The 13,844-nt window shown below is 32.4% G+C and overlaps 1 protein-coding gene across 1 annotated transcript in view; it reads right to left on the bottom strand.

Annotated features, from left to right (window-relative positions):
• Positions 1-4,307: 4,307 nt before the first annotated feature.
• LOC134253211 (multimerin-1-like) overlaps positions 4,308-13,844 on the bottom strand; it is a 29,047-nt gene continuing 19,510 nt past the window's right edge. Inside the window, exons 2-3 of the mRNA XM_062735723.1 lie at positions 6,935-7,113; positions 4,308-4,740 (exon numbers count right to left, since the gene is read on the bottom strand). Of these exons, the coding sequence (XP_062591707.1) occupies positions 4,337-4,740; positions 6,935-7,112 (582 nt within the window). The 5' untranslated portion in view covers position 7,113 and the 3' untranslated portion in view covers positions 4,308-4,336. The remainder of the gene's footprint in view (positions 4,741-6,934; positions 7,114-13,844) is intronic.

The following is a 13,844-nucleotide window of genomic DNA, read 5'->3' as shown; positions in this document are numbered from 1 at the left end:
CCTTAAGTTTAATCAGTTCTAGGTTATCTTTAATTCTACTGTTATGTTTTAGTTTGTTGTGCGTAAATATTTTTACGATTACGATTTTTTTTCAAATAACGTTTTTAATGGTCATTAGTTTGTCATTATTTTTTCCATATAAAAAGGTATAAGAACTGAACTACATAAACTTATGTAATTTGTTTATCACACTGCATATATTTATCAATAAGACCCTAGAAAACTATTCTCGGATTATTAAGTTATCTTACATGTATTTCTTAACACGCACATATGACACGCACATGCACGCAGCAATTCAATCTTTTACAGCCTTTTATCACAGCCCTGTGGCTACGCACTTTGAATTTTTTTTCAAAGTGCGTTAAAATTGGGACAAAATCAATGCACTTTGAAAAAAATTTTCAAAGTGTGTTAAATTTGGGACACACTCAACGCACTTTGAAATTATTTTTTTCAAAGTGCGTTAAGAGTGTACATAAACATTTTTTACCACGGGGACTTATTACGCACTTTGAAAAAAAATATGTATAAAATAAAAGATTCTAGACTTATAGAATTTAGTAATTGAGAGAATCAATTTGTAATAATTATATCTTTCGAAAACCTTTGTAATTTACATGTACTCATTCAACCTCATTGAGAACAAGGAGAAGGCGAGAAGAAGGTCTCTTAGCCCTTTTTTTTTCTTATACATTGTAGATTGCCGTCGGTAGCAAAGTGAAAGTGACACCCAAACCCCCCACCCTCCCCAAGGTAAGCCCAATTTTCAATGCCTATAATACATGTATGTATATCTTTGCAAAATATTTGTGTGCCTAAGCCCCCCCCCCTTTCCGGTATCGATGCCTATTTTACACACAAATATATGCATTTGCATAACAGGTATGACGTTGAAAAGTCTCAATAAATTTAGTTTACATAAAATGCATGCAAACTGGTAAAAATAACTACAGTAAATCATTTAAGAAAGAAAGAATTTTCAAAGCATAGAAAAATCAAAATCGCTCACTTTCACATTCTGACGTAACCTCAACACCGAAGAGTTATCAAAAAGATTCAATTATCTATCATACCTACGATTTTCAAGAATATTGACAAACACCCATTCTCAATATAAGGGCACAAATGCCTCTCTGATTTTTTAAAAAAATGAAGTTCAAGATAAAAATTTTTCTATCAATTACTTTTGAAAGAAAATATCAGAAGATTTTGTTTCCAGATTTTTTTCATCAAATTATAATATATGAAATAATTACAAGACGATAAAGTAGAGGGTAATTTTATTCAGAAATGTAGCTTGAAATGTACGTTACTCTTTCTTCAATGTCCAAAAAAATATGTCAAAAAAAATGTAGTCATTAAAATCACAATTGGAATATCTCATCTTAACACCAGCACATCCTACCAACTCTGTCAGCAACCTATTTTCTCGGCATACGAACGTGCGTTTGATTTTTCCTTTCAAAAAACAAAGGTTACTTTTTGATCCAGATGTGTAAAAACATTTTTTAAATATATGCTTTAAATTCTTCTCTCTGTTTTGTTAAGAGCGAACAGTTTGGAATCTTGTCATTTTTAATAGATACTGGAACCTAACATGTACATGTAGTAAAATTCTATTTTGTAGTTACTGTCTTTTTTAACATATATCCATGCCGATTTAGAAAACTATGTAAATGTAACGTACATTTCAAGATATATTTCTGTTTAATAAAAAGCTTAAAATTCATCTAAAATTCATCTAAAAATTCATCGTTTTGTTTCAGTTTATTCCAAAAAAGATTCTCTATGTAATCACATTGTGTTATATGTCACAATCACCACTATGAAGACACGATTGCCTCAGAATATGAGTAGGTAACGTACATTTCAAGCTTGTAATAATATGTAAATTAGTAATATGAAAATATTGGGAAAAAAAGCAATTTTTGACATAAAAATCATATCAATGAAGCGTTTTAATGCAGTAATATAAGAAATCATAATGTAACAAACGAGGTTATTGTCATCAGCTACAAGAATGTCACATCACTTCGGTAACGTTCATTTCACATATTATTGGGGAGTCCCCTCCACCTCAGTTCATAACCATTCTTTTGTGCTGTTTCGCTGAAATTGACATCGGTCGTAGCCTAGTTACTTCTAACTGTGTGCAAGGTTACAGACAAAAAAATATGAGTCAGATGTATTTTGCTATGATCTAACAAATGTTCGTGTTTGGCCATTGAAACTTAACATAAATCTATTCCGAATATATCCATCGACAGTCTTGTTAACAATTTCATTTAGTATGTTGCAACATCGTTTTTCAAAACACAAACATATGTGCTTTTTAGCAGATCTGGAAAAATATAACCCAAAATGCAATGATTCAAACAAAACTGAGTATTCAGTATTTGAAATCTACGTGACCGTCTTGTGTTCTGGGTTTATTTGTTTTGTTTCTTTTTCTTTTCTTTTTTGTTTTGTTTTGTTTTTTGTTTTTATTACCAATTATAAGCCTATGCATACCTTGTTTTAAATTATCAACAACAATTCAATTAATATTGACGAAAAGTCGCACATGAAAAGTAAACAAACTGCAAAAAGATTGCCAAAGATGAATTTAAGACACTTAGAAACTTTCTAGCATGTGGTAACAGTTTAAAACATTTACGAGGATTTGGGTGCATTTAGATGTGGCCAGTTGTCTAATGGATTGTAACGATAATTTTGTTTCGCTCGTGTAAACGCAATTCATTGACTAAATTAAAAAAAATGTCAGTTAGAAATACATAAAATGTACGTTACCATACGTAACGTACATTTCAAATATAAAAATCAATTCTCTTCCACAATCATACGTTAGACGCGCAATATATTGATACTATTTGAACCTGCATATCATAAGAAATGCATCATACAGGTTTCGTATTCAGAAATATATACCAGGTATCAAAATCATATTACATAATAATTGACCTTAATATATTTTTTTCCTCAGCAGAGACGTTTCTTTTCATTAATTTTGGGATTTAGCCGACCTCCAACCTTTGAAACTGTCCTTTGTGTACACATTCGAGTGTGTGAAAGTATTAGAATACATGAAAATTCGTGCGAGATTCACTTAATTCGAATTTCATGGTAACGTACATTTCAGTCACGTACATTTCAAATGATCACTTTTCATAAAAAAAATTATTTTTAATTGTGTTTAGCAAAACGTCTTTGCCAGTTTACAGGATACAAGGGGTTGCTTATTCAGAGTCGTCTCATATTTTCTACTTAATATGTATTCTTAATGGAAGAATATAGGTAACGTACATTTCTTTCTTATCTCTACGATTGAAAATGTCTTTCATTCCGTAAACATATTTATGAAAGTTGCTCAAGTTGTTCAATTTCATGTTACATTATCTAAGTAGGAGTAATTAATCCTTTGAAATTTCAAATTTAGCCCATCAATAAATAAAGGAGAACAAAACTATCAGGTGTATAATCTTTGTGTTTGCTTGTAATGTGGTTGAAATAGAATTAAGCGACAGGGACATTGCACAATAAAAATTATTTATTATCACAAAGAAAATGTATTTATTGTTATGAAAAGAAATATATATGATACAAGGTTTAACTTATCAGAAAATTTTTACTTGAGAATCAAAACTATATATTACACAGAGGGGATTCAGAATAATATTTGCCTCGGCGACAGTAACGTACATTTCAAATAGGCTACTATATTTGAATTTGGAACTCCTTAAATACCCTTTCAGATCGATAATTATATGAATTCTTATTCATTGTTATATGACTATTTATAATGTTGATTTAAAAATTACATCAGTGGTATTTCTTTTAAATGAAAATGAGGCGACATCATTTGAGCCCTTATATTGAGAATGGGTGAAAGCCATACACATTTTTTCAATGTGCGTTAATATGGTTAACATTAACGCACTTTGAAAAGAAATTTTATTTTTTCAAAGTGCGTTGATTTGGTCCCAAATTAAACGCACTTTGAAATTTTTTTTCAAAGTGCCGTGTAACACAGCCCTTTTTCTCAGTTTTTTTCGACTTGCAAAAAATTGGAGTAAAATTTATTCAAAGATGAAGACATGGAATTCCTTAATCGCATATTAAAATATTATTGCAGGGGGGAAAATGACTTTACGTAAAAATAATACTTTGACATAGAAATAAGGATGCAGATTATATGTCAGACTCTATGAAATCTTCTTTTTTGTGTTAATGACATGAAATGAAAACGACTATTAATATATATATATATATAGATATAATTATATTTTATTCAAATTTCAGTCCTTAATTAATTTTAATCTCAACTCAGCAGTCATTATAGTTTATAGCCAGAAAACGAAGTGTATTGACGATACATATTTGCTGGTCCACTGAAGACCCCAATCCAAACCTTGTCACCTTGATTCAGCCTTACAACCGTCATCTTGCTACAGGGAAGCCAGGTTTTGGAGTTAATATCATGACAATGATTCCAAGATTTGTAGGAGCTATTTACTGCGAGAGCAGTGAATGCAACCTGGCCTTGCCAGGCTAGAGTAGTCCAGTCGAACACGTACAGTCCTCCATAGGGCGCGGTGAAGATACCAGTAGAAGCGTTGTATCCTTGTCCTTCGTTCAAGTCAACCGATTCGAACACGACCTTTGTTTTTGTAGCAAGATTTCGTTTATGGTTCTTTAATCTGACATCAAAGGCAACCATCTGTTTATCCGCATTTTTCGCTTGTTCTGTATTTCAAAAAAAAAACATGACTATAACTACAACCCCTTCTCAATAGATTTTATAACACAAACCTTTAGTCATTCATATATTTGTTTTCTTTAACGATCAAACATTGGAGTACACTGGATACATGTGCAGGGATTTAGAGTCAGTATCATTACGTTTTGAACACAGGTACTTGTGGACAGGACCCCCCCCCCCCCCCCCCCCCCCCCCCGATATTCAACCCCGGGGCTTATTTTACATTTTTTTCACAATTTATATTTAGTACACTTATTCAACATGTTTGCACTAGGAACAAATCGTCAAAACCCCAAAAAAATCGCTCCTCAAAAAAATACCCCACTATACATTATACAAATACAAATATTTTATTGGCACCAACACAATTACAGTAATTGGTAAAGGCCCATAGAAAACATAGTGATAAGCATGAAAATACAGTAGAACACAACTAGAATACAAACAATTGGTGTAGCAAATTATGTATTGTACTCATAAAATACTATATAAATACATACATATGATTCAGTTCAATGTAGTTACTCATTTATAGCTAAAATATTTTTTCTTATATCAGATATTTGACATAAAAATGATGAGAATATTTTAAGAACCTTTTTACAACTAGTTTTCATCAATAGTTTTAACAATTTGTCATTATTATGGATTGTTTCGTTCAAGTTAGGAAAAGTAGATAGTTTTGTTTTGAATATGTTTCTCTGTGCTTCATATTTTGGACATAGCAAAATGAAATGTTTTTCATCCTCAATATCAAGGTTTTGACATACTTTACATATCCTATTATTTTTATTAATTTCAACATATCTACCTTTTTCAATTTCTAAGTTGTGTGCACTTAACCTAATTTTTGCTAAAAATGATCTATCATGTAGTGACTCTAGTTTTTCAACATAATGAGCACGTTTATTATCAAGACAAAAGTTCTGATAAAAAGACAGTTTTGAGGAGTTCATTATATTTGCATTTTGTACTTGTAATATTTGATCATGAATGCGTTGTTTAATAATGCCAAGCACTGGTTTCATTGACATATTAAATTTTGTTAAATAAGAAAATCCTAAGTTATTAAGACAAGTTTTTAGACACATAGACCATGTGTTAGTTTCTTTAGTTTTGATAAAAATTTCATGTGCCAATGTATGTTCCATTGAAATTAAATGATCAAGGTATTTGATAGCAAACATAATAATTTTTGATTTGACTGGGAGTCTCCCGAGTTCAGAATAGCAGCCATTATTTGAAGTTTTGCAATGAACTCCTAAGATTTCTTTTAAAAATTTAATATGAAATTTTTCATAAGATGCTGAGCCTGAATTTTTTATGACTAAGTCAATACCCCAAACTTCGCTGCCGTAAAGCAAAATGGGGATTATCATAGTATCAAATAATTTTTCAAGCAATTGACAGGAATGATGTAAACCGAGGGATTTCTTTACCTTGAATAATGCTTTTCTGGCTTTATCAACTAACCGAGCTGCAGCAAGATTAAATTTGCCATTACATTTAAGATTTATACCAAGATAACAATATTTGTCGACAGTTTCAATACAGATACCATTAATAGTAAAATGGTTTAAAAAGGTTTTACCATTAGAATTAAATACCAGAATTTTTGATTTGGACGTATTAATCTCCAGTTTCCAATTAACACATATAAGAGATCTCTCTCTTATAATGTATAGTGGGGTATTTTTTTGAGGAGCGATTATTTTGGGGTTTTGACGATTTGTTCCTATTGCAAACATGTTGAATAAATGTACTAAATATAAATTGTGAAAAAAAAAAATGTAAAATAAGCCCCCGGGTTGAATATCGGGGGGGGGGGGGGGGTCCTGACCACAAGTACCTGTGGTTTTAAAATTTTATGTTCGTGATAAACGTTTTTGATTTTTTTTAACCGAAGATTTTTGACTTGTGTTTGTATCATCATAATTAGGTTATTAGGTTATTAACCTTTCTTTTCATCAATGAAAGAATCCCATACTGTAATACTGTAGTAATATTGTAACCAATCAATGAATGTGGAATTCTTTTATTTACGAAAAGAAAGGTTAAAAACGTTTAATGCCTGTGGCTACGACGTGCAACTTCAAACTTGGGACAAAATAATGTTTGAATCTTTTTTAAAATGATCTCGTTTAAATTTAGATGGTCCAAAAATTTCCAAACTTTCATTACCTTTACAATCTATTCTGACAAATCCAACAGAACGACAAGTCTCTTCCACACTCTTGTAATCATCCCGGAATGTTTTCAGTCCTGGTCTGGGTGATACTTTCTCACACCGTGTATAAAACAACAGCATCAAAGACACAAGCAAAGAATAGGTTCCAGTAGTGGTGCTCATACTGACAATTACAAAATAGAACTGAACAGTTAAGAATGTGTAAAATAAAGTTTATAATTTTTTATACGGACCTCTAAAATATCATGGTCGGAACCAGGTGACATGGAAGAGTGTGAATCCCCTGCCATCAGACCGCTCACACTCGCCATCACTTGACATGATCGGGAAATAATGGAAAATCAGTGTGTAAATAATGGCCTAACAATAAGTATGAAAAACGTCAGTCAGCATTTGACTGAATAATATAGATTGTATTTGCTGAAAAGATATTGAATCGAACATAGAACTTACAAAATGATTACATCAAACTGCTGACGTTGCTGTTTCATCAACTTGTTTGTCAACAACTTACCTCGTTTTAGAATTTGTTATTAAGTATTTGATCTAGCAAACTCTTGCGTATCGAATCAGCTGGGGTATAAACCCTGCATGCAGGTTTTTTTTTATTTTCAAGCCATAAAAATATTCCATGTACATGTAATATATCAGAAATGTAAATATGTGAAGATGGCCTATGTTACCCTGTAAAGTACAAAAAATATTCCATATACATGTAATATATCAGAATTGTAAACATGTGAAGATGGCCTATGTAACCCTGTAAAGTATAGCAACTACGGTAATATCTAAACTGCATGACAAACGGAATGACTTCCTCTTTTCTATCGACAATGTTTATCCCTTGTATATGAAGCAATAATCACGAAAGGCTAGCTGCAGAACTGTAGCTCTCTGCTTGAGAAAATTCGGACGGATAATATGCAGCTATTGAAAGGCAAGAGCACAACATGCTATAAAAACGATCAATTTAAAAATAAATTTGATTAGGGGTATTCCATCTACCTGATACACATAAAGGGCTCACAACGGATGTGACCGGTGTAATGTCGTAGGAGATCTCATTCCTTCAAGGCACCTGATTCCAGCCATGGTGTTTATTATATTAACAAGACGAGTTTGAGTATCAGAACTCGATAATTCAGACATAAAGATGCTATTATTTGATTATTACTATTTCTTAGGACTTGATGGTGTAATCATGGACTTACCTTTCACACGGGATATTTTTTTCTGTAAACCCAGATAAGAATAACACCAATTAATGTAAAAAAAATTGCTGTTACTTCTAAGTTAAAAGCTTTTTATATGTATTATATAGGTTGATTACATAGTAACAGCTTGCCTAGATATTATATTAAAATCTGATACGGCTATTATTATCAAAGACCTATATATAATAAACAAATGCTAAGTATTTAAGTTTAATATTTTATTCGAGTTGGCAGGTATTTTCCACAGTGGTCTACACAACAGTGGGGCAGCCGGCAAACTGGCATACCCCCAACATCAACATAAGTTGTGCCCTCTCTGACGGGAAAAGTAGCACGCTGGGTTGACCTCATTCGTGCTACGGACACATTTCAACACAAATTGTTTTTTAATTATACCGGTATTATTTTGCTTTAGATTTACATTGTACATGGTATAATTTTCAAAGTCAACATCACATATATCAACATCAACCATCACATAATTTATATCAACATCAACCACAAAAAGTCAACAAAATCAACAGTTCAGTGGTTAAATTGAAGGTGACGATTTCGCCAATACGACCACTGTGAAGTATAGTCTACTGTCTTTCCCCGAACTACTCGAAATCATGGATAATTCGCCAAGTTGACCCTTGTCACGCATGGTATTCGGCCAGAGATCATTCCAAAAGTCCTAGAATACGGAAATAGCAGGCAATTTTGGTCAGCATCGTTAGTCCCCTTCACCGAAATCTCTAATACCTAAAAAGACAAAAACAAAAAACCCACAGCAGAAAAAGATTCTCAATAACATTTCCACAACTTTAATAAATTGGATATAGCTAAACCATATAAAACAATGTAAACGTAATTTAAACAAACAAAAGGAGAAAGGGTATATACTTAACACCTAGCTCAAGGGTTGAGGTGGGAGGGTATTTCATAATACAAAAAAATAAAACGGATACTTTCATCACCCACCTTTCACTTTCATTGATGCATAGAAAAGGGGAGATAACCCGTAAACCCAGTGACTAAGTACCGACAATGTATAGATGGATAAATAAATTCCGGCTTATCTCATTTATTAGTTTTTTCACAAAAAGGAGGTGAATGATGACATATAATATTGAGGATAGAGCTTTGATAACGACGCATATTCTGAGATGAACTCAAATATGCGGTATTATCAAAGACCTATATATAATAAACAAATGCTAAGTATTTAAGTTTAATATTTTATTCGAGTTGGCAGGTATTTTCCACAGTGGTCTACACAACAGTGGGGCAGCCGGCAAACTGGCATACCCCCAACATCAACATAAGTTGTGCCCTCCCTGACGGGAAAAGTAGCACGCTGGGTTGACCTCATTCGTGCTACGGACACATTTCAACACAAATTGTTTTTTAATTATACCGGTATTATTTTGCTTTAGATTTACATTGTACATGGTATAATTTTCAAAGTCAACATCACATATATCAACATCAACCATCACATAATTTATATCAACATCAACCACAAAAAGTCAACAAAATCAACAGTTCAATGGTTAAATTGAAGGTGACGATTTCGCCACATGGGCACCGTAGGTGCCCACCGCCACCTGGTGGGGGTAGGCAACTTCAATTTAATAACCCACCATGGACTCCTAGCCTACTCAAAACCCTCAGCAACCCATCCATCGTAGACATCACTCTCTCTCATTTCCAACCCACTGTGGATCTATGTTGCATTAAAATAATTCTGGTCTCCCTTCAAATTAATCGAGCCTACCCCCCCCCCCCCCCGATTTTATATCTTTCAAAGTTATATTGCTTTGGGTCTCTATTTCTATTATTAATATCCAGTTATATTACTGAGTCAGCAAGAAAGAAGTGACTGGATTAATGTAAGAAAATAATGTTGGAAATATGTTTTAAAGATTTACCCCCCCCCTTCTTTTCTTTAAATTTATTTGTTTATTCATTTGAATTTTATTTCTTATTTATTTATTTTTAGGTGATTAAAAAAAAAAATTGTAAATTACTTTCCTGCAAAGATTACAAACAAGATGAATGAGCACCTATACTCTTTAACCCCCCTCCTTTCCCCTTTCAGCATGATTATTCTGTACCTGTATTGTTGACAATAATTTTAAAAGTGTTCACATTCCCAATTTGTTAACTGCAGAACATGTTTTGTGATACATGTATTTTAATGTATCTTGCCAGTTCTGAAGGAATGAGGTTATACAAGTACCACTAATTTGTGAAACCAAGCTCTTCCAAGGACCATTTAAAATTGATGAAATCTTCTATATACTAATTACGTTGCAAACCATGAAACACAATATGGGACTTTGTATTTACCCCTAAGCATTTGTAAATGTAGATGGACTGCACCAGATATGTAAGGCACATATGACTAATCCCCTTCCAGCTGATGCTCCATCAAAAAGGAATGATCTTACTTCCTACTTTGTGAATTTTAAGGGGAACCCCCCCCCCCCTCCCTGCAAAAATATGCTGTGGAATAGGTTATTAAAAATATAGACTACAAAATTCTTTTTAAGGCTGTGAAAAATCGATATATGATATAGAGCATGAAAATTAATATGCTAAGTCAGCGGAAACCTATCCTTTATCTAATACCCTAAAATGCTGTAGAAGTTTATCTAATCTTAGTACATGTGTACTATGAAACTTAAACTCCAACACACAAGTGGATTTGTATTTGTATCCCCTAGCTAACCTGTATTTTACTCCAGCATGCTAGAGGTTCATGACGAGATACTTTTGACTTGGCTCCGAGGTATACAAGGGGCGTAAGGACGTTAACCAAGGCTTTTACTTGTAGAAGTAACCTGTATTTGTACCCGATAGCTAATGCATGAATGTAAACTACATGTACATATGCACCGGCTAATGCATCTTAATCCCATATGAGATTAAGCGCATACTATTAAAAAGAATATATTGTAGGCGATGGATCAGATTGTAACCTAGCCTGTGGCATAATGTGTGTCTAACAACCCCCCCCCCCCCCAAGAATTTGTATCTCCTCTGCCGTTAGGTAATCTCGCCTTAAGCGTTTTTTATTTTTTGTTTGTGTTTTTTAATTTTATAATTCCCGATAAATAAAGCCAGTTACCTAAACAATTTACCCTTTGTGAATTTAAAATCTGTGAATATAGAATTTTAACTGAAGCAACTCTTATCTGTGTGTAATAGCAAATCTTTTTATTTAACAACTTAGAGACACAGCAGAAACCAACACTGACAAAAAATTAAGCCCCATTTTAAACCTTATAAGTCTCATTATAACCCGTTTTATTTTATTTATTTATTGATTTATTTATCATTATTGCATGACCATTCATACAGCATATGCCTAAGGAAAATACATAGAAAGAACCAGCACTGTGAGCCTTATTCAAATGAGCCTGCATTGACTTTAGCACCTGAAGAACTCTGTAATTTGTCCCTCATCCCTTTGCCAAACTGAATAGCTTGAGTAAAATTGGTAAAAGTTCAGGGACTTTAAGTTCTATTTCCTATTTTAAGGTTCCCTAATGAGAAAGATAACTCAAAGGAATAAATGTTACCTAAAATTCTCTTCTTGTATAAATATTAATAAAGAAGTGACTAGACCCATATTTTTAGAACATTGTCAGGAAATAAAAGCCCATGCTGAAATTAATCTCTGTGTGAATAATTGACATCTGTGAAATAATCTATATAAAAAATTTAGTGATTAATCTGTGTGAATAATCAACATTTGTGAAATAATCTATATAATTTAGTAAAATAAGTTTACCTGATTTTTCATGTTATCATAAGATGGTACAAAACTTTTCATTTACTAAACACAAATATATAAAATACAAGGCCTTTATGTAGTTAAGGGGTGAGAAGACATTAAATGTACGTGTCTTTATTGTGTTATCATTATATCATCAAACCTACTCGATTAAGGTACAGGCCCTGTTAGAGAAATTCATAATCATGTTCATGTACATTGGATACGGCTTCCAAATGAACGAAAAGCCTGACCTTCTTTTATTTTCTTTATGTATAATTTTAACTAAACCAAAAAGTTTACACAGAAAATATAAGCGAAACATGCCTTTGACCCCATCTCACTTACATGTAATCTGAACCCTTTGATATATATAAACCAGCAAAATATTAGCTAGCCTTGCTAGATATCTACATGTAGTTAATTAAATTAAAATTTGGGGAATCCTGTCTATATCAACTCGTGAATCATTGAGGTCCTAAATTACTATGCACACATTGTTATTGTTCTGGTTGAGTCTGAAGTTGTCCCCCTTGTCAAGACCCTAAGAGAAGAGATATCCGAATAGGTGAGGATGCTGCTGGTCCTAATATAACTATTATGTAGATTTGACAGACAATGTACAATTCAACTCGGGTGCATGGAACCTATGCCCCCTAGATTTTACAGCCTGAATTGTTCATTGTAATGCTTCTATCCAACTGAAATTTTTGACTCGAAATCAATTTAGTCATCATTCATATTTACTTACCTTGAGTTTTGTCATAGCATGTGTACAACTGTAAATTTGTATAAACAAATACACCTCTTACTTGATGCTTAATTCATATACATAAAATGCATTATTGTAATATAACATTCAAAAGCACCACAACTTGTTCTGTATTTTACTTTGAACTATTTTATTTCACAATTGATTACTGCCTTTGTCGCAATTCCATATCTTTCATGCCTCTCGTTGGCCCCTTGTTAAAGCTGAATGGCCTTGATTGAAAATTTATATACTTTAAGTAGAGTTCTGTTCCTTTGTAAATCTAGCTAAATAACATTTCTAAAGACATGATGCAATAGATTTATCAAACTTTTATTAATTCTCATTCTGTATTTTTTCTATTTATTCAGTTTTAAGGAAAAAGGTAGTATGGCGCAGCTAGGGTAGCCCTGTCCTTGAACATTTATTTTATTTAATTAATTACAGGCGCGTAGCTGCCTATACGCAAGTACGCAAGTGCGTACACATCATTTTCAAAAGAAAAAAAAAGAAAAGAAAGAAAGAAAAAAGAATAAAAAAAGAAAGAGAGAGATTTATTCTGAGAAAAAGAGGCATTATCTGTCTTTTAAATTATTTTACGTCTTATTGTTTCTATTCAAATTTTGTTCAGAATATCGTTAAAATCCAGTCTTTTATAAAATGAATTCCAAAATTCTTGAGTAAGAAAATATTGTTGAACCAAAATTTTCAACTGGTTAATCCGCGTAAGCCTGATTATCAGGACAAAAGTATTTGATGAAGGAAAGCTATCTAAGTGACATTGATCTAAAGAAAAAGTTACAAGGGTCTTGGACGACTATACAAGAATTTCCGTTGAAGTAAAGAATAAATATCGATAAACAAAAAAAGAAAAAAAGAAAAAGTAAACTTCAAATTACTGAACAAAGTAAATAAGAATATAGATCATTTATGAATATCTTCTTTTACTGATGTTACCGATTTATAGAATATAAGTACTCTCACATTGTTTAAGCTATCAGAATATAAAGGTTATCAAAAGACCCACACCCCCGTTTATATTTTGAAATACTTTAACTCCAATGATAACTTATTAAATTACTTCTCTGTTTTATCTTGTCACACTTGGAAACTTTTTTTCCAGTACCAATATATTCGTAAATTAATTTGATCAAATTATCCTTCTC

Source organism: Saccostrea cucullata, unplaced genomic scaffold (assembly GCF_032062105.1).
Source record: "Saccostrea cucullata isolate Sc308-1 unplaced genomic scaffold, CSIRO_AGI_Scuc_v1 ctg28, whole genome shotgun sequence".
NCBI classification, from domain to species: Eukaryota; Metazoa; Mollusca; class Bivalvia; order Ostreida; family Ostreidae; genus Saccostrea; species Saccostrea cuccullata.
This window is presented reverse-complemented; position numbering and strand designations above follow the sequence as displayed.